At 37.7% G+C, this 21,701-nt stretch overlaps 1 protein-coding gene across 1 annotated transcript in view; it reads left to right on the top strand.

Moving 5' to 3' along the window:
* The window catches only part of TMC1 (transmembrane channel like 1), a 67,112-nt gene extending 45,961 nt beyond the window's left edge, over nt 1-21,151 (top strand). Inside the window, exons 12-20 of the mRNA XM_088537477.1 lie at nt 4,463-4,642; nt 4,859-5,011; nt 6,425-6,553; nt 11,524-11,591; nt 15,371-15,610; nt 18,080-18,205; nt 19,813-19,891; nt 19,984-20,119; nt 20,837-21,151. Of these exons, the coding sequence (XP_088393603.1) occupies nt 4,463-4,642; nt 4,859-5,011; nt 6,425-6,553; nt 11,524-11,591; nt 15,371-15,610; nt 18,080-18,205; nt 19,813-19,891; nt 19,984-20,119; nt 20,837-21,108 (1,383 nt within the window). The 3' untranslated portion in view covers nt 21,109-21,151. The remainder of the gene's footprint in view (nt 1-4,462; nt 4,643-4,858; nt 5,012-6,424; nt 6,554-11,523; nt 11,592-15,370; nt 15,611-18,079; nt 18,206-19,812; nt 19,892-19,983; nt 20,120-20,836) is intronic.
* The last annotated feature ends 550 nt before the right edge of the window (nt 21,152-21,701 follow it).

The raw sequence follows: 21,701 nt of genomic DNA, 5'->3' as shown, positions 1-21,701 counted from the left end.
TACCCAGGGCCTCATGAATATGACTCTGCAGTACAGCAAGAAGGTGAAACTTAAACTATCCAGCTACAGCTGCCCCATTCAGGAATCCAATGCCATTTTTAGAGTGAGCACCTCTTGCACATGTCTGGTCCTGCTTAATGGAAGTATATAGCAAAAGTAAGTGTATCATAGTGGTTTGCAGTATGCACCTGATGTCACCATCACCATATAGGAATCTGGGCAGATTCTACTTTCTTAACAAACACACTGTGGTGTATGTAGTAAAACTATCCGTTCCTTCTTTGACGCTTATATTCTGAATGAGTAGGTAAAACAGATACCAGATTTAAGGTAAGGCAAAAGGATGCCAACCTGCCAAAGCTTCTAGCTTATAATGATGATGGGATGAGGAAGGTCACTCCCTAGTTTTGAACATCAAAAAACAATTGGGAAAGTAAGATAAAAAACTCCAACAGTCCATCTTTGTAATTCAGAGAAATGGGGCTGTTGACATTGCATGAAATTATTTGAAAAAATATTTCATTTTCCTCTAATAAGAAACAGAAGGCATGCACAAAATTGCTTGACTTAAAGAAACATGAGCTCCAGGTGTGATGGCAGACTCTCAAATGAAGGTAATTCAGGAGGAATCCAGCTCTTTCTCGTTCAAAAGGTGTATTAACAGATCTGTGATGATGAAAAGCTGTTATATCAGCTAATGTTGCAATCTGCAGAGCGGTTAAACATATCCATGTTTACATTTCAAGGGATCTTTGTTTGTTTGTATGCTTTACCAAAAAAAAAAAAAAAAAAATCCTGCTAAGAAGGCTCTGTACCACAGAGCTAGGATAGAGAGCAGCTTTTCCTAAGAAAGGCTGGATAAGGCAGCTTTATTAGGATTTCAGTAGAGCTACCTATTGGCAGATAATGAACCAAGTTGCAAGCTACACACTATTTCGCTTGATTGGAGACTAATCATTTAGTTAGATGAATAAATGAATTTGCCTTCCCCCTAAACCCATTTAAACCTTTATTATTATTATTATTGTTATTTTCTAGATAAGTCTAAATCCTGATAATGTTTGTATTATGACGAAACACTGAGATTTTTTTCAGAAAATGTCCATTAACACTTGATGGACTATTTAGAGTAAATGAAGCACAGCTCTTACATACAGCTGAAGTACATGTCTTACCTACGTCCTATTTTTCTCTGGTTATTCTCCTCTGCCATGGTCCTGCAAACCTATACAAAACTGTCTCAGGCTCAGTGAGGCTTAAATTCTTCTCCATTGCAGCAGCACCTAGTCCCATGGGATCATGGCTCAAATGAGACAATCTAGCCCATGATGGGGAGGAGAAGATAATTTTGTGATACAGACCAACAAGGGCCTTTACAGTATTTAATAACGCTTTATATCCTATCCCATCCTATGCATGTCTGAAGCATGGGTAGCATTTCTGGACCAATTGTGAATCATTTGGGAAAGGAAAAGATAGGTGATTGATAAACATTTTTTTCTAGATGCAAATATATAGAGATCTCACATTTAATTGCTATTTATCTTATAGTTCCTAGCAGTAGAGATTGACTAGTGCACTTATACAAAATCAAAGCTCAGTTTTAACTCTAGAAACCATCCTACAGCTTTTATTATTACAAAATATACTTCTATCCTAATTACTTTTTAAAAGTAAACTGTATTTGCCAGAAAAAGAGATTGCTATTGCTGCTTCCTGCAGCAGATGCTAGACAAAGCACAATCATTGTTGGTGGAAGAAATGATTTATCTAAACTGCTTACTCTTAATGAACTTATAATTTAGCCTACAAGCAGTCAGTGCTCAGTATTAAATGTTGTGTTGGTGGAGTTTAACATATGGGGTTGCTGGTGTTTAGATGTGACTACAGTCATGCATTTCTTATGAAAGTTGCAGTAGCTGGAAAAATAGGCTATACAAACTGTAATTTTCTAGCTTTCAAAGTGACATGCAGGGGCTTGGTCTCTGCAGTAGTTAATCTCACAGAGAGATAAAAGAATAAAATAATGTGTTTAGAACCACAGTTTTCACTAATTAGTGGGTGTCTCCTGATTGTTGTTTCATTCTTACTGAGAAATCTCATCTCTGCAGGGCATGGAGTGCTTTTGAAATTCACTCAGCAGATAGATACTGAATATAAGACCATGGTGTCCATTGAGTATAACTCTATCTTGCATGCATGTTGCCCCTCTGCTGGCATATCTTTCTATAATTTTTAAGAAGTCAAACTTAACACTGGCACTGTCCCCAGTATAAACAGTAGAAGAAAATCTGTCTCCAGCACCTGAAACTGGAATGGAACAAAAATACAAAAAATCGAGCCCTTTCCAAAAATGAAAATGTATTTATAAAATTTTCATTAGTCATGATTATGTTTTGAATCACAGAACCCATCAAAATCTTGGGATTTTGAAAATTCAATACCCATGTTTATCTCAATAAAACTCTGCACTTTTGGTTACAATCCCTCCCCCTTCTCAGCTTGGCAAGTTTCTGTGCCTTGTTCACCTCTCATCCAAACATTTTTTTCTGCCAGAATTAGTAATGCTCCCAAGAAGGGGGACATGAATATTCAAAGCATGAAAAAATATATAGGTAAAACAAATGAACATGCTTGCTTTAGATAAGCAGTAAAAAAGTTAGAATATAATAAAAATAGGAAAAATACTGGATTTCTTAGACAAAGAAAAGTAGTAATTTCTGTGTTGCCTTTCGTATAATGCACCAACAAGAAAGCTTTCAGTAAGCTTAGCAGATGCTATATTTAAAACATACTGTAGGATATACCTTTTCTTCTAAATTCACATTCACTAAGTCTTCCAGCATAAGAAGTAAAGAATATCAGTGAGTCAAGTAGGATTCAGGTTAAAAAATGCAATCAAATAAAAAATAAAGAGAAATGTCTGACCTTGTCTTGTTGAGTCCTGGACATCTGCCAGGCTAGACCAATTCTGGTGACCCAGAATGCCTGTTAATGTGCTATCCTTATGTTTTATGATATGTTCATATGTTCAACAGGATCATAACAGGGCTGAGTATTTCACCTGGTAACTGTGATGATAGGCAGCCTGTTGCAAGACGTTTATATCTTGAAGATTCATGACTGGTCATGTCAGCTGTTGCTGACTCCAGCATGAGAGTCTGTATTTGCCATTTGCTGCTATATCTGACATTGTTTGGCTTAGTGGGGACTGAGATAAAATATGTTAGAAACAATGTTAGATACTTAGAAGATATTAAGACAAAAATGTTTGCACACTTTATGCTTATGTAAAAAATATCTGATGTGTTAAGCACTGGCATTTCATCCAGAGCTTAATCCTCTAGTGTTTAGCACTCTCTTCTAAAGGTACCAGGGAAAAACAAAAGATCCACAATTTCCATAAAAGACGTATATATATGTATATATTATTGATTAAGGTATGAAACCCATCAGACGTCAAAATAATAAGGTCAAGGAAATTTAAATATAAATCCTACCTTTCCAGTTATAAGGAAGTGACAGCAGCTAAGTGTTTTTGTTTCTTCCTTTTTTGCCAGTTATGAGAAATAGTAACTTACTGTTATTTTAACTAGCTAATCCCAGTGACAAATAACACTGTATGAATAGACAGAGAACATCAATGGATTATCACAGTCATTAATAAACTACCTATGAATTAATTGTATTTCTTGCACAATATCACAAGGCGTGTTCAAAATGTACTATTGATTGCACACAAAACAGAAATTGAATAATTAGTTCCAGAATTCATTAGAAAACAAGAACTGAAGAAGAGGAAAAGGAAAGTCATTTATTTCCTTTAATTTAAATCACTAGTCCAATAGAAAGTTTTGTAAGAGTGAGAATATATACATTTATAAGTGGATAATTTTTTTTTGGTACAATAACTTGCTGCTGCTTTTGAGAACAAAGATCCAGTCTTAACTCTCTAGATAGGAGGAGGTTAGACATGTATTAAAATTTGTATAAATTTTAGCAAGATGAATTCTAGTGTGGCTGAGAAATGTTAGTTTCAGAGCAATTGGAAGATTAGTTATCTGTAAATAATAACATTTTTTGTTATTATGTTAATAATATTTCCATGCTGCTATGATGATGAGCTAATGGTTTTAGAGGCTTCAAAGAGCAATAAGAAGGAAGGAGAAGGATTGACTTGAATTTGCCTGTGCAAGATGTTGAATTAATTTTGGGTGAGATATCAGAGAAATTTAATTTAGTAGAGTACAGTACAGAAAAGGACCTTTTATCTACAGCTATCTCCTGTACTGATTTTTCATCCCTTTCTTTCTTTCTTTGTGACTCCTGAGACTGATTTTGCTTCTCGTTAAATCAAATACCAACTGAAAAGTACTGGTGGAGATGCACTCCACTAACCAATATGCATAATAATCAGAAACTTGCCTCTAACATTTTACTTTTTTTTTTTCTTTTTACCAAGGTGAACATGGTGATGTCACTTTTAGGAATGTTCTGTCCAACACTTTTTGATGTGATCAGTTCTCTGGAAAACTACCACCCTCGCATAGCTCTAAGATGGCAGCTGGGACGCATCTTTGCTCTTTTCCTTGGCAATCTCTACACTTTCATTATTGCCCTGATGGACGAGATCAATCTCAAGGCAAGCTATTTACAGTGGACTTCCCTTCATAATTTTTAGCAGCTAGCAGGGCAAAGACAAGGATTTTTAGCCATTCCACAAACTTGCCAAGGAAATTATTTCTTTGCTAAGAAGCATGTCCATGCCTGAGCTGGAAATGGGAGCCTTAGAGTAGGTAAGGTTGAGAACTGGTAATGCAAGCTAATAAAGTTGTTTTCCTATTTGTTTATTTTTTAGTTGGAAGAAGAGAAGATAGTCAAATATAACATGACAATATGGGAAGCTAGTCTGTATAATGGTACTATTCCAGAAAATTCAACTGCTCCTCCCATACAGGTGGACCCTGCAGATGTCCCAAGAGGGCCTTGCTGGGAAACAATGGTAGGACAGGTAATGCAACTGAGCCTATATTTGAAAACAAATCATAATCTATTTTCATATAAAATCTCTCTCTGTTTTAGTTGTTGGGTGGCATTAAATCAGGAAAAGAATGAACAAAATGCAGATATGGGACAAGATAATGACAAGGTCCTATTTTTTTCCTTACTTATAAAGCTGAGAAAAAGATATTTTAGTTTCTTCAAATGCCATCTAGTAAGAACTCATTTATTTCTCCTGATAGCTGACAGCATCTGATATTAGAATTTTGATCAGACAAGACCAATTTCTCACTAAAACAGGCCTATATCAAAGATAAAAAAAAGAGTAGCTCAGCAGGGAAATATACATAAAATCAAATCTTGCCAGCAGTGTGAATTTGAGAAGGTATCTCTATCTTTAACTAGGTAGTGTGCTGCATTGCAACAGCAGTAGCTTAATAGTAAACCTGAACAGCATTTTATTTGATTCAGAACATCCATACTTATTGATTTATTCATCCAGACATCCATTATTAATGACTTATAATATGCCATTTCCAAAGATTTCTCCAACATCTCCTATTCCTCTGTTTAATCATCCCTCATTCTTCTTGTTGTCTTGTTCCTGAGATGGAATAAACCATTGCATTACAACTTCTGGTGTTGTTCCACCAGTCTCCTAGTCTCCCTATCTGGTTAACTCCAGTCCTGGAGAAGACCCTGGTAGGGAACAGAAAGGATGGAGATGACAGCGTCTCTGGTCTTCTGCTAGTGCTGAGGTACAAGTGATGAACACCAAGAGCTCATCACTGTGCTAACTTTCTCCTTAATTTGAGAATTTGAGATCAGAGTGAATAACAGTCTTGTGGGAAACTGGGGATAAGACCTGATATGGTAGAGTTTGGCGGGGCTTACTGAAAGTATATTAGAGAAATGAGGATTTTTGCTAGGATTTTCTTCTTTCATCGCCCGATTTCATGAGTTGCTACTTAGGTATTCCATAAACCTAAGTAAGCTTTTTTTTTTTCTTTTAATCTTCTAGTATTAACTGACCAAGAGCTGTTTTCATGGTATACAAGATAAATTACTGCAATCAGAATAGTGGGAAACCAATTTTTATGCATTTTTATGATTTCTATTATGGGGACTAAAAGGGATTTCAGATATCAGGAAAGAATTGTATTTTAGCAGCAGTTTTGGTTGGAAGGCTTCACTACCCTAATTGTACTCTGAAATTCTTGACTTGTATATGAATACAAATTACAACAACAAATGAGGGGCAGTTTTTCTCCAGATATCTTTTAGAATTAGTTAATGTATAGGAGGAATAAAAAATCTGTTCTATGTTGAATCATGGTATGCACATATAGAGACCTAGTCTGTTTTTTCATTATTAGTGTAATTTTAATTGCCTAATATTCTTTAAAGATTTTTTTTTTAACAGGAATTTGTGCGGCTGACAGTCTCTGACACAATGACTACATATATCACGATTCTAATTGGTGATTTCTTGAGAGCTGTCTTCGTTAGGTTTTTCAATTACTGCTGGTGCTGGGACTTAGAATATGGATTTGTAAGTATCTGACTTCCAGGTTCAAATGTCTTTGTTAGATTATCAGTTGACATTTTTTTAGTAAATTTACATTTTCCTCTCAAGCCTTCAGAGTTTATCTTTGACTAGACAATTCACCTTTAATATCCCTGAACCACAGTAAATGTTAGCTTTTCTCAGAATTGTCTTTATATCTGCCACATTCTGCAGGCTTTGGTAACCTTAAGAAGTACATTTTTATTCACTTGATTATGCAAGCAAACTGGGTATACATTTTTGACTCGTTTCCATTTTGAAGCCTCATCTTGAGTTCTCCAAAAGACAATGGAAGAGTTCTCACTGACTATTGTGGACTTACAGTCAGACTCAAATAGTTTCTAACATACTGAGACATCCAGTGTTTGTGAGGAACAATATGAGAGGTTGCTCTAGAAATTTTATTAGCTATATTTTCTGCTGGAATTAGTTTAGCTGAAACGAAGCTAATGAGTCCTGTAGCATAAATATGTGAGTATACCAGCTTCTCACTCCAGAGAAACCTTTTCTCTTTTAAACAGATCTGAGATAGCTTTGAATTACCAGGATAGCTGCACTGACGACTCCAGTTTTCACCCTTGCCAGGGTACTGGGAAAGATTAGGAAGCCTCCTGAGGCATCTCTTGTGCATGCTAACTGCTATGGAAAAGAGCTAAGTCATGTAACTTATGTGTGTGAAAACCTATAATAGCTGTCTTGCCATCCTCTTATCGTCCTCACTTCCTCATAACTTTACCTGCACAAGTATATGCTTTTCTTCTTTGAGTAAGTACCATTTTGGGAAAATGATTAGTACTCAGGGAAAGGGAAGGTTTTGTTCTTCTTGTGGCTTCTGGTATGACAATCTCACAGATATTGTTGAACCACTATGTAATTTGAGCTGTTATAGCAAGGTTCAATTTTCTCGCTGTTAATTGAGACAGGATGACTTAACCAGGGCTGGCATAGGGCTGAGAGAGACAATCAGCCAGACAGCTTGTGGACAAACAAGTCATACCCTTTGCAATATCAATATCAACTGCTGCAATTTGAACATAGTATGGGTGGAGAGCCAGCAGCTTGTGAAGCTCTGGAGCGGTGTATTTACTTAAATTGCTTCTGGAGCTTTCTCATATTTTCATATGTACTGCAGGCATTCATAAAGCTGAGTCTGGATGTTGAGAATGGAAGAATCTAAGTACCCTTAGCTGGAAATAGCTCAGACTTCATATTTTCCAAAGATGCTGAATTGATAGTCTGGACATTTCCCCTTTAATATCGAAGATCAATGAAAGAGCCTAAATGAGTGCAAGCCTGAAAGTCATTCCGATGACTGTAAGACAGACCCTTCACTTAAGGTGACTTTGCTTCCTTTTGCTACCTTTTGGTTTCCCGAAGCTGCTACTCTATTGCCACTTACTCTGAACCAACTGCTCATTACATAGGTACTGAGAAAGATGAAGGGTAGCTGGTAGGAGGATGAAAAAGGTGATGCAGATTATAAGATACGTATTACAGGCATCCAAGGCCAAAGATGGCAGCCTTTAAATCGTACTGAATAGCTAAGAAATACAGACAATCGATCTCACTCCTCATTCTCTACAGGAATTGCAAATGTCCATGTTAGATCTATAAAAAACTCTCAGATTAGTTATGACTTGGTTTGTGTTGTATATCTGAGAGAGGTAGGCTACAAGGAGCCTTCTCTCACTGTACCCATTGGTGTATCCACAATCAAAAACATAGTGAGGATGTCTTTGGGCAAGTGGATGCTCAAAGCCTCTGCATTCTAGCAAGCCATGCAATAGAGAGGCTGTAAGGGATCAAAGGATATTTTTGTTTAACACTCCAATCAGCAAGCTATTGGAGCATGCAATGGGATTACTCATGCATTTAAAATGATATCCTTATGTGCATCAAAGTGCTATTGCCCATTGTGCATTTGACTTGGCAGAGAGAAAGAGCAGACTGTCATGGACATGCAGTTGATATTTTCCCCTCACCCTTTTCAGGGTAGCACAGAAGTTAGCATCCTGAATGATACAGCAAGGTACAAATCTCACTCACAGGATTTAAAGCATTCGCTAAGGTTAGAGTTCAGCTGAAATACAGTTTCTCATGCTATTTGAAATACCCTAGGATATCCAGGGCAACTGAATGAGGTTACATGATCTGTGTGATGCCTCCAATGTCCCGGAGCTAAGCGCCATACTGTAGGACAGAATGGCTTGAACTGGGGCTGCAGGTTGGAGAAGCACCAGTTTGTCCGCTGAGCTTCAGGGTTATTCTTTTTGTTTGCCTTTTTATCATTGCTTATGCTAAAGGAATATGCTATAGTAAATGAATCAATCAAACAAAGCTTATAAAGCAGAGAGCTTTAATCGAGGTTCTGGACTAAAGAGCTGCATAGATACTGTCCTTTCTAATCAGTCAGCCTCATACAAGCAGTGATAGTATAGGGAGTTGCTCTTGACTGTTGAAGGCCAGGAGAGTCAACCTCCTGCAGAGGGTTCACTACAATTTATGAGAGCTGCAACATGTCTATCCAGGAATGAGAGGATGCCTCATTTCCATAATACATTATTGTTCTCAAAACACCAACAATGCATTTTTCGGGAGGGGTACTAAGCATGTATTAGTTGTACAAACAGAATTATTAGTGCCCCAAGGAAAAGATCTGCTGCATTTCCATCTTTGGAGATATACAAAACCCACTGGGATGTGACCCTGTACCACATGCTCTAGGTGTCCCTGCTTGAGCAGGGAGGTTGGACTCGAAGACCCCTAGGGATCCCTTCCAACCTCAACCATTCTGTGATTTAAAGAATGAACGGCTCAGAAATTGCTGATTTAAGGAATCAGAGTTGTTGCTGTAGCCTGGAATCATTCTGTTGATTTTTCTGTGTAAAAAAGAAAGCAGGCAGTTAATCTAAAGGAACATCCGAAATGCAATATTTTTCTGAATCTTTACATTGCTAGAGAACAAAGAATTAGGAATCTGTAGGTGAGTTGTGCCCATATTTTTCATTTGTTTGACAGACTTACATCTGAAAATCACTCTCTGTTCTCTTGACAGTTTCTAACCTGATCAGCAACACATATTTAGCAAACTTAGCTGATAGTTTCTATTGGTACCATAGAATCCAATTCATTATTAGCAAAACAATGATTTTTTTTTTTTGGCACTATGTAGGAGGGGCTGTACTGGGTTCCTCAGGTCCAATATCCTGTATCAGACATCAGCAGCAGTGGAATTGCAGACCGAAAACCACTGAATTTCTGGAAAACTCTATGCTTCCTAAGCAAGACACTGTATTTGTGCCATCGTAGTTAGCAGTTGTGACAAAAGCTACAGAAGTAGCTACGGGAGTAGATTTTTGTTCGTTAATTTTCAGACTTTTAAAAATCCTTAAATATTTTTATTAACCAAAACATACTTCGACAATGAATTTCACAAACTAGTTTGCATGCAGTGTAAAAAAAGTGCTCCCTCTGATTCTGCTACCTCCTACATTATGAAAAACAGTAACACATTATTTGGGTCCATAAGATGCTATTCATCTTCTCCACATTATTTATGATATTCTTTCCTCCCTGTATAGATCCCTTTAGTCAACTATTTCTAGGTCTGTTTAGTTATTTTTTGCATGGAAGAAATTTCATGAATGCAAATAACATAAATATATAAGTTTAAGGCAAGCATGCACATTAATGTCCCCACATGCACACAGCACAACACTAGAAAGAGCACAGGGGCTGAAAATATTCCAGCAGTATAGTCCAAAGGAGTGACTCTAATCTGGCCCTTTTCAGAGAATATCTTTTGCTTGATTCAGTATCAAAGGTCATGTAACTCATGACCTTACTCCCTCTATCAGTTATCAATAATTATTACTGGGACAGTATACATCATTCATGTGCTTCTCATCCACTCACTACAGTGAATCATTCAAGTCACCAGCTGTGGTGCAGTACAGCTGACTATTACAAGAGATCTGATTAAATAAAATGTTGTAACAGAGCAAAACCCTATGGATAATATGTTGAAATCAAACATTTTGGTGTAAAAGAGAAATTCACAGATTTTACTTCGTACTGGAAGGTTTTGTTCAGGTGTGCATGCATACAACCATGTGCACTCAAATGAATACTTGTGCTTCTAGATCATTGCTGTCAAACGCAGTGTATTTTTGCAGTTGAAAAATGAAAATTGGAATTGAAAAGAATTGAATTAATACTACCATAATAAATATGATAAGAGAAGACCCGTAGAAATGATTTAAGGTCTGGAAAAACAAAATGAGATGATTAGTTCAGAGAAGACTACAGAATAATTTGATGGCAGTATATACATCTGCAACATGATACTCTTCAATTTTGCAGGTAATGCAATAATGAGAACTGATGACTAAGTTTTGAAGTAAAATTTGACCAAAATAAGATATACATTTTAAACAGGAAAGGCAGTTATCACTGGTACCATCTATCAGTTCTCGAAACAGACTCTTCAACAGTAAAATTATTAAATTTAAAACATGAAAAATACACTATAGTTATACTATACTACAGTGTAGTTAAAGCAGGAATTAATTCAGGAAAACCTCATGGTTTGTGCTTTACTGGAGAGCAGACAACAATCATAATCTCTTTTAGCGACTGCAATTAGAAATTGACAAATTGTTATTTTAAAATCTTTCCAGTACCCAGAACCCTTTTTTTTTCTCTTTTAACACCTATTTCTGTACCAACAGCTCAAAAGGATCTTTAGCAAAATGCTGCAAGCTGCATTAAAGTCTGTCTATTGGCTTTGAGTCATACTAATTTGTTTCATGTTTCACTGATAATATGCAACAAGAGCCTTGACAAGACAATGCCAGTATGTTTGTGCTGTTGGAAGTGACAGCTTTAATCTACTGCAAATCATCTTAAAATGCTTTGTGCAAATGTAATGAAAGCGTTTGTGTTATTTCTTTCAGCCATCATATTCGGAGTTTGATATAAGTGGGAATGTGCTGGGACTGATCTTTAATCAAGGCATGATCTGGTAGGTGTTGCAAAAGATGTTGTGTGTTTTATGAGTTAGGAGTCCCTGCAGGAATGTAAGAATATGCAGTATCTGTAAAACTTCTGAAATGCTGATCCTACCTCATTACTTCAGTCTGATAAAAATGTAAGTGTATCCGTAAGTGTGGGATAGATGAGTGGGCAGTGAGGGGGATTAGGAACTGGCTGGATGGCAGGGCCCAGAGGGTGGTGATCAGCGGTGCAGAGTCTAGTTGGAGGCCTGTAGCTAGCCGTGTCCCCCAGGGGTCAGTCCTCGGTCCAGTCCTGTGCAATTTATTCATCAATGACCTGGATGAAGGCAGAGAGTGCTCCCTCAGCAAGTTTGCTGATGATACCAAACTGTGAGGAGTAGCTGATACCCCAGAGGGCTGCGCTGCCATCCAGAGGGACCTGGACAGACTGGACAACTGGGCGGTGAAAAACCTCCTGCAATTCAACAAGGCCAAGTGCAAGGTCCTGCACCTGTGGAGGAATAACCCCAGACACCAGTACAGGCTGGGGACCGACCTTCTGGAGAGCAGCTCTGCGGAGAAAGACCTGGGCGTCATGGGGTACGACAAGTTGACCATGAGGCAGCAGTGTGCCCTCGTGGCTAAGAAGGCCAATGGGATCCTGGGGTGCGTTAAGAAGAGCAGGTCGAGGGAGGTGACCCTGCCCCTCTACTCAGCCCTGGTGAGGCCACATCTGGAGTATTGTGTCCAGTTCTGGGCTCCACAGTACAAGAGGGATGTGGAGCTGCTGGAGAGAGTCCAGCGCAGGGCTACGAGGATGATCAGGGGCCTGGAACATCTGCCCTATGAGGAGAGGCTGAGGGAGCTGGGCCTGTTCAGCCTGGAGAAGAGAAGGCTGAGAGGGGATCTGATCAGTGTCTATAAGTACCCCAAGGGAGGCAGTGAGGAGGATGGTGCTGGCCTCTTTTTAGTGGTGGCCACTGATAAAACTAGAGGAAATGGCCAGAAACTGAAGCATCAAAAGCTTTACAGGAAATTAAGGAAAAATTTCTTAACAGTGAGGGTGACAGAGCTCTGGATCAGGCTGCCCAGAGAGGTTGTGGAGTCTCCTTCTCTGGAGATCTTAAAAACCCGCTTGGATGCAGTCCTGTGCCACGTGCTCTAGGTGACCCTGCGTATGCAGTGGGGGGGACTAGATGACCTCTGGGGGTTCCTTCCAACCTTAAACATTCTATGATTCTATGATTCTAGTCTAACTCGGGCACATTTCAACTAATGGAAATATATTAAAAACAGTTCTGGGATAAGATTATGGGGGGTCAAAGGTATTTTGCCATGAGCAAGTAAGACCAACCAGTCCTTTGTGACAGCAGAGCAAGCAGCTGGTCAGTACCATTTTGCTTTGAATTTTAAAACATCTTATACTCTTTTCCCATGCGCCCATGTGAAAAAAGCCTTGAAACAAATTTCTGTGTGTGTGTGTGAATAAAATGTTAGCATAATAGGATGAGTCCTTGACAGTGCTATATGGAAGATATCAAATTTCCTCACGTTTCTGTTCTTTGTCTTAGCTGGGTTTGCTGAGTAAGTGAATTGTCAGCTCCTCATGTGAGATGTTCTCCCTCAGGAACTGTCCTTCTCAAGAATTGTTGACTGCTCATCTGAATAACTATTGTTTAGACCTGATTTATTTAACTTTACTCTGCTGGGCAGACTTTTTGCTTGGTGGAAGCACCCAAGGCTATAATGCCCAAGGAGAATTATAAGCTCACTGGCTTGCTCAGATGAGGGGTGTACTGGTAGGATGAGGATGGCATCAACCATGACCATATATCTGCTGTGTGCCATCAGGGCATGGGTAGAGTGAGTCCAACTTCCTGCTGAAGCATAGGAAGCCTGCACTGCATCTGCTGCTTGAAGTTAAATAATCAGCTTAGCTTTGCAATCAGTATGTTCCTGTCCATCTTAAGAGTGGCATCCTAGTTTCTAATAGCAAAGATTTCTCAGACAGCTTTTTACCAAAATTATGAGTCTGCAGTGTAACCAGTGCTCACACACTTTATCCACAGTTGGTCACACTCATTCCTTCTGATGCTGTTAATTACCACTTTGGAAATTACTCTGTAATTGAAATAAGTGGGAGACTAGATGGGGGAAGAGATTCCTGGTTACTGCCTAAAAAAACTTCTGTAGATAGTAGCTATGATTTTATACCTCATAACACATACAGACTTTGTGCTTCCATGGCACAATATCCCAAAATGTGTGATGTGTGTCTTAGTGATGCTAGTGATGCTATATAGATACAGCATCTAGCTTACTACCTTTCTATGTTACTATTAATTGCAGAACAGAGATCACATTTACATGCCAATTGATATTTGCTGGGCCAAGTAAGGTACTAGACCTGTTTTTTAATTATTTTTATTTTTAAAAAAGATCTGAACTAAACAGAATAGTAAAAAAGGTGACTGAATTATAGTGGATATGTACTTCAGAAACTCTGTTATTACATATAGGATGAATTTTCTTCTGTTTCATATAGTTTTAGATATTTCATTGTACATGCTTGAGTTCATCTGAAACAGAATACACCTGGTGAGTTGGCTGTAACACAGAGCTGGAAAGGATGTGAAAGTATGTGTTCATTTATAGTTCTGTATGAGTGAGAGACCATGTGCTTAGGAAATTTCCTTTCTTCTCTTTCTCTCTTTTCTCACAAACTGAGTAGATTGCAAATCATTTGCAGTTTTCTCCATACTGATGTGACATCAGAAAGAACTCTTCTGCCTTATAATAGATGCTATACCTATAACTTACAATAGCAGTCATGCATTATCCAGAGTTTCAGATGATTGCCAAAGCTGAATGTTTTGCAATGTTTTCCATGAGCATAACAGGGTCAGTAAGTGCTCTCTACCTTCACCCATAGACTACTGAAGTCTTTGCTGTTTTTTCTCATTAAAGATAGATGAAATGAAGGAGAGATATCAATATCAGATATTAATTCTGTCATGATATCACTGGACTCTGGGAGAAAGAGAGAAATAGATCTATTTCCTATTTTATAAATATCAAAATTGAGGCACTCAGGCACAAAGTGGCTCAGCCTTGGTTACCTGGCCAGTGGTCAAGGAAGAAGATGATTCCTGATCCATTACATTCTGCGTCAACTGGCCAGGCTGATGAAAATGATTGCTCTTCAGTCAGCATGGCACAATAACGAGGTCAGATAAAAATAAAATGGACTCAGATGTTTCAGTCTTATAACGATGCAACTGTAGATAATAAAGAAAACAAAATATTTTGGCAAATCAACAAGCAGTTCATTGGAATGAGGCACTAAATAACTGTGGTTACAAAAGTAAACTAAATGTCAACTTAACAAAAATATCCTTCCTATAGCAGTGCTAATATATAAAAGACATAATGAATAAAACGATTATCTAAGTTTGAGTTGTCTTTCTGTAAACCATTATCATCATCATCATAATAAAAGTGAGATTCTACCTGAATTAAAGGGTCAAAGTAAGAGTGGATAATATTTTTAAGTGATTATTTGCAGACAAAAAGGGCTTTAGAATTTTGAGAGAAAATTTTTGCACAGTTTTCTCCATATGGATGAAGGTCTTTTAAAAGAAAGATTGGGGAGACCAGATCAGTAAAAAAAAAATGTAAACATTTTATGTATCAGATTTCTGATTATGTGTCTGTAAAACAAGAATATGAAAGAAGGGAATGGGTGACCAATCTAACAAGACAGACATTCCCCAGCAGACTGGTTATATTTTGTTTGTTTGGTTTCTAGGATGGGATCTTTTTACGCACCATGCCTCCCAGCGATCAACGTTTTCCGGCTCCATACTTCCATGTACCTCCAGTGCTGGGCAGTGATGTGCTGCAATGTGCCCCAGGAGAGGGTGTTCAAGGCTTCCAGATCCAACAACTTCTACATGGCCATGCTGCTCTTCATTCTCTTCCTGTCCACCCTACCTGCCGTTTACACTATTGTCTCCATCCCACCCTCTTTTGACTGTGGTCCTTTCAGGTCTTTTGCATTTTATGTACATGTTTTGCTACTGATGAGATGAAAGAACTGTCCCATACCATTGCAATTAATGACTCAATAGTGAAAAGGAATTTTCTTAAGAAGCTTTAGTGTCTGATAGGATGAATGCTGCATCATATTTTAATTGTGCATAGTTTGAAGCTGAAATTCTAGGAATTTTTCTGAGCTTCTCCCGAAATGTAGATTTTTTTTTTTAAAGTCAGGAGTTATTTTAGGAATAGGGCTGTGACCTGGTAGGTGTCTCTTGTGTATTGGCTTGAGAATCGGTGTTGGGGGATATATCTCATGTGCCATGCATCACCTGAAGCATTGGTGAGTGGTGGACCACCAACAAGGTGCTGCTCTGAATTTCTGCAGTGGCACAGGATTCTATTTCATGCAGCTGTAGTATTACATCAGTGATGCTGAATCTGTTTCTCAGGTCTCAAGACCTCCATATTTGCTAGTCTCTTCTGAAAAAAAAAGGGCTGCTGTACTGTGCAAACACGTGCCCTGTGTATGAGTTAGCTGAGGTGCAGTCACAGTGCCTCTTCCTGTGCTTGTTACCACGGGAAAGTCCAAGACCATCCTCACTGTGTCTACTTGCCTCTTAGTATGAGACAGAACTTTAATGAGTACACAACAGCAGCCAATGTAAAAATGCAGATTTTTTTAAAAGCCTTCAGATTTTTGAGCAAAGCATGAGTAGGGCAAGAACAGTAGAACACTAAAACAGGCTTCCTGATTCCAGTGAAGGTCTTGAATAATACATCACTGTCATGGGTAAAATGATCTCTGCATAATCCCCAGTACACTTTGTAAAGCAGCAGAAGTCTTGACACATTAGCTTTGGTCAAAGGCCATCTCTGGGAGATCTTTTCTAGCCACCTGCAATAGTCAACATCGGTAAGAGAAAGAACTGCATAGAACAGCATCACCTGCAAAAAAATCACCTCAGGAGACAATTGCTTGGATTTTAAGGAAATTATGATAAAGCAAGTGATGCTAAATAAGAGTTTTATTAACTGAGTCTGAGCAAAGAAAGTACAGGGAGAGACATCTGGAGTCAAGTCTGAGTACCTGCAGTTATTGAATCTAATGTTTCTAACGTGGTACAATTGCTTTTCAAAGTAATCTTAGGAATGAGAAGGTTAATATAACCTGTAACTTTTCCTCCATCAAATGCGAAGATATTTTCTTCCTCATCGAAAGAGCAGATAAATGTGTGGCTATATATTAAAAATTAATGTCTACATGTTGGTAAGTCAGTGGCTAATCCATTATGAAAATTCCAATTCCTTTTTTTTTTAATTGCAAATTTAAAATCAGCAGGTACAAATTAAGAGAGATTTTTCTGTCTGATGGGAGTAGAAGAGTAAGGACAGAACTAGGAAAGCTAGATCAGAAGTCTAGTGTGCACTGGTGAGACAAAAAAAAGGATATAGAGTGGAATTTCACATCTAGCTTTGGTGGGAAGGAAGCAGAGAGGAAAAGCAGATCTGAAGGAAGAATTCTGTGTAATCTCACTATATTTGCAGGATGAGATCATTATATAAAAGTTCAGGTTAAGAAATTAAGAAAAGGATGTGATTGGCAGAAACATTTTACTAGAACTAAATGTAGAAGATGGACAATCTCAGTGGCTGGAAGATCTGGGGGCAATTTGGCGAATTTAGTGGCAATTTTTTTAACCAAATATACCTGACAATAGGTCTCATTACACATAAAAAAAAAAACATATTGCTGACAGCATTCGAGTAAACAACACAAAAAACTCTCTACCTTATGAGGCACATTCAAATGCAAAATAAAAAGACAGGTACATTTGAAACATGTATTGACATGATCCCACAAGAAAAAGTTATATGTGAATGGTCTATGAAAACACACTTTAGATAAGTTGCTCATGGGACAACTTAGCATGAAATTTATTACTTTGCTAGAAAAATAACTAAGTGTCCTAAAAGACAGCCACTGCCTTCCATAGGGTTGACAAAGAGAGAGGAGAATTTGGCCCTATAACTGCTGACTGGACGTTATTTGCTAGAGGATTGCATTTCTTCTATTAGGCACATGAAGATGGGATCTGAGTCTGTCTCAGGGACCCCCCAGAGCACAAGTAACCCTCCATGCTTTTAATGGTGATACAGAGTTCACAGATTAATATACTGATACTTGGAGAACTCATCTTCGTGATGGAATAAACACCTCTGGAAAAATGCAGTCAGAACCTATTAGCAGATATTAAAAAAATTGGTACCCATTGTCTTCTTTAAAATGCACAAATACTGCTTTAAGTAATGATGGTCATACAGTTATAAGATTTAAATAATGCTAACTTACAGAGTTTCTTGCCCTTGCTCCAAGTCTGTGGTGATGTGATTCATCTGAGTATTTGTATTACTGCACTCCCACTGCTGGAATACTTACATGTGATAATACATTTTCTTTTTTATTTCTGTTCAACAGTGGGAAAACTAGAATGTTTGAAGTGATATCAGAAACGCTGGAGCATGACTTCCCTTCTTGGTTTGGGAAAGTATTTGGATATGCCTCCAACCCTGGCCTCATCCTACCTTTCATATTGTTGATGGTGTATGTACTATAATGTTATCATTCTTGTTATGTTTGTTTATTCTTTTTATTCTGTCTTTGTTGCCTGGGTATCTAATTAAATACACTACTGATTGCCCTGTGGTGAGGAACTTGAAATATTCATGAGAATTTTATTTGATCATAATTAATGTGCCTGTGCACAAAGCACAATGTCTTTTTTGTTCAATGATTTCTTTTTCTGTTTTAGTTTGTTTGTTTTGATACCATAATGGCCAAACTATTAAAATACAAAAGCCTGTAAGGAATCTGAAGTTAATGTCTCTGCTCAGCTTGTTTAGTAGGCAGAAGCACACATCATAAATCCTTACATAGTTCAATAGAGGGCTCTCAGAACTCTCCGTAGTTCAGACTCTCAAAACCTCAGTAAGTTGGATTCTGAATGCCTTGGTGCCTGAGGCTTTGTTTGATAAAAAGAGCACTCTATGCAGTTGGACCTGCTGTGTAAGGCAGAGTGGTGGAGACAACATTTAGAGAGATGTTCCTTTCTTAACTCTCTCTCTGAAATTCCTTACATCCCAATTCACTTTGTGGAGTAGGGCTAGAACAAAATTTCCATATTTTGGAAGCTGCTAAAGAATAAAGGTGATTGAATAGCCTTTCTCAGAGACTATATATAAAGTTCTTCAAGATAAAATAATTGTAAACTGCAATATGTATATATAGTATTACTTAGTAATCTGCTAAACTAAATGTTAATTCTTGGTGGAAATTAGCTGAGATTTAACCCTAGCTAGTAGTACTGCCAGCAGAAGATTATAGAATACAGTAGAAATTACAGAATGATCCTGTGTAAGCAAACTGAAAATTTGAGGTGAAGTTTGAGCAGGGTTCATTTAAACTTATGTTCTGTTTAACCATTTCTAGAAAAATTAAGAGCACAGGTTGTCCTCTGAAATACATGGTCTCATCTCCCACTGATTTTCTTGAGTACTATTCCTATCTTGGAATTATTCAAGGCAAAGACAGGAAAAAAAGAAAAAAAAAAAAAAGGAAATTCAAGGTAAAATCAGGAAAAGCAGAGAAACATTATATGCATAATTTAGGGCCTATATCAGTAAAAGACTTCACATAAAGATGTCTCTAATTAAATCAAGATGATGAAAAAATGTTAATTTCATACATTTTTCACAAAAGAAATACAATAAATTGACATGAAATCACAGTCATCTTTTTATTTGGTAAAAGGAGATTGTAATTTTGGAGCAAAAATTAAAATCTGTGCTTTTGGCTATACAGGAGTTTGTCTATTGTGTAAGTTTTTATAAATATAGTTCTTATAAATACTTCATAGTGAAGCATAGCTTTATGGAGAATCTTTCTTAACCACAATAATATAGCATGTGAAATATTCATAAATGGAATAATTTATTTCAGCCTATTTTTCCCTGAAATAAGAGTGACTTCTTCACACTTTGGAGAAGCACATTCTTAATTATCAAAATACTATTACTGATAAGGCAATATATATGAGGAATGGACAAAATTTTTATATTCACACAATTATAGATATTGATTTAGGAATGTTGCAAAATTGTTTATATTTAAATCATTATCTAACAAGATATATTCTTTTTCTTTACATTTAGCCTGAGTATTTATTATCTCAATGCTACATCCAAATCCTACAAGGAAGCTAACCTGGAACTTAAAAAGAAGCTACAAAGTGTAAGGAATAGAGAATTGTTGATATTTATTTCTACTAAATATTACAAAAACCATTAGCACACTAAAATGTGATTTTCTCTCTCCATCTCTAGCAAGCAGAAGAAAATAAAAGAAGAAATAAACAAAAAGCACAAAAATCAAATGAACAAGAGGAAAACCCATTTGAGACAGAATCACCACAGCCAAAGCAAAAAAACAATAAGCAAGATGAATCTACTCAAAATCAAGGTACAGACTGTTTTTCAGTTCTTCAGGTTGAGGAATATTTGTTTGCCAGACTACGGTTTCTTTGTTGACTTTGCTGCTTCACTTACTGTAATATCTTCAACAACAGACACAATTCTGTTTTACAATCATTAGTATGATCTCCACTCTATTTTAATATCTGTAGCTTTTTAAAATAAATATTGTGATATCATTCTGCAACAAGCAAAACTTATTATCAAAAAACAGCTGAAAGAGTAGTACAGCTGTAGCATATTTTATGGTCTCAGCACAAAAAGTAAGATCCGAGTACAAATCAGTATGGTTCAAATATTGCATTCTCCTATCATACTTCTTTGATCCAGGACCTACAGGACCTGGCCTGGAAGCCAAGGTTCACCAAGGGAAGATGCTCTGAGAACACAGTGCAGTAGCAGTTCCTTATCAGGAGGCTTAGATAGGCCAGGCAGGTTTCTCCCCATCTTGAGGAAACGTCACAGGCTATTTCCTTACTCATGAACACTGCCAGACTTTCCTATGTATGTGACAAAACACTGAGAGTCCCATGGCTGAGAAAGCCTAAGTAATGCACTAGAATTTATGACCTTTGGGAGAACCTTGTGGAAAGCACATCTGCCATCTCTGTACTTGGGAGACGGTAAGCTGCAGCGGTGTCTGTCTAGTAAGGAATTTCTTCTTTGCATTTTCATCCTTTAACGCTCTTCTCTGAATATGTTTCAGATAACAAGAAAGGGCAGGGAGACAGTGATTCAAAGAAGAAGACAAGCCAGCAGCAGGAAGCAAGCTCCTCCCAGGCCCTCCAGCATCCCAGCCTGGCACAGAATGGGCACTATGCCCCCCAGAGCATGGGAGGAAACCTTCCTCCACCACATGTAGTTGTGACACAGCCTCTGGGGCCCCGACGGTTTGGAGTACTAGGATATCCTTCTGGAAACCCACACTTTCCAGGCGTGCACCCAGGAGGGCCCAGGGGCCCTCCCAACTACCGATGAGGAGGCTTTTTGTCCCTGTGCTTGAGGAAATGTGCTCTGTAATACAATGAGGAAGAAAACAGTGGTTTTAACCCCCAGAACACTCCTATAAGTACAGAACCTGTTGTGTTCACTGTAAATCTTTATGTATGTAGACGCTACTCAAATTTCAGCATTCGCAGGATAGGAGGCTTCGATGATCAAGTTCAGTAGGAACCGCTGCATCTCTCTGCTTGCATTTGAAGGCTCTGCAAAAATGTGCTATCCATGTCAATATATTCCTAAAGATACTAATGTTTATTAGAAGAATGAAAATTATTTTTTATTTAGTTGGCTATTTTGCCTAAAACATAGCATGTGTTTCTATAATATCCTTTTTTTTTTTTTTTTTTTCCCCCTTTGGCTTAAAGGCCTAGTTCACTGGAAACACAACTTCTCACCAAGTGTATTCATCATTTTTACTTAAATAAAGCATGTATCTTGCCTTCTGCCAGTCCACCATTCAAAAGCCAGATGGTTACGTCTGAAGTCTTTGGGAAAGTGGTAAATGTGTAAAGGCTAAGGATATTCTGGCTATTAAAAAAAAAATCTCCTATTGACTAAAACTACTACTT

This window comes from Tinamus guttatus, unplaced genomic scaffold (assembly GCF_059628265.1).
Source record: "Tinamus guttatus ecotype Peru unplaced genomic scaffold, ASM5962826v1 Tinamus_guttatus_pri_ptg000782l, whole genome shotgun sequence".
In the NCBI taxonomy this organism is placed as follows: Eukaryota; Metazoa; Chordata; class Aves; order Tinamiformes; family Tinamidae; genus Tinamus; species Tinamus guttatus.
Note: the sequence above shows the minus strand (reverse complement) of the source record. Positions and strands in the feature narration are given on the sequence as shown.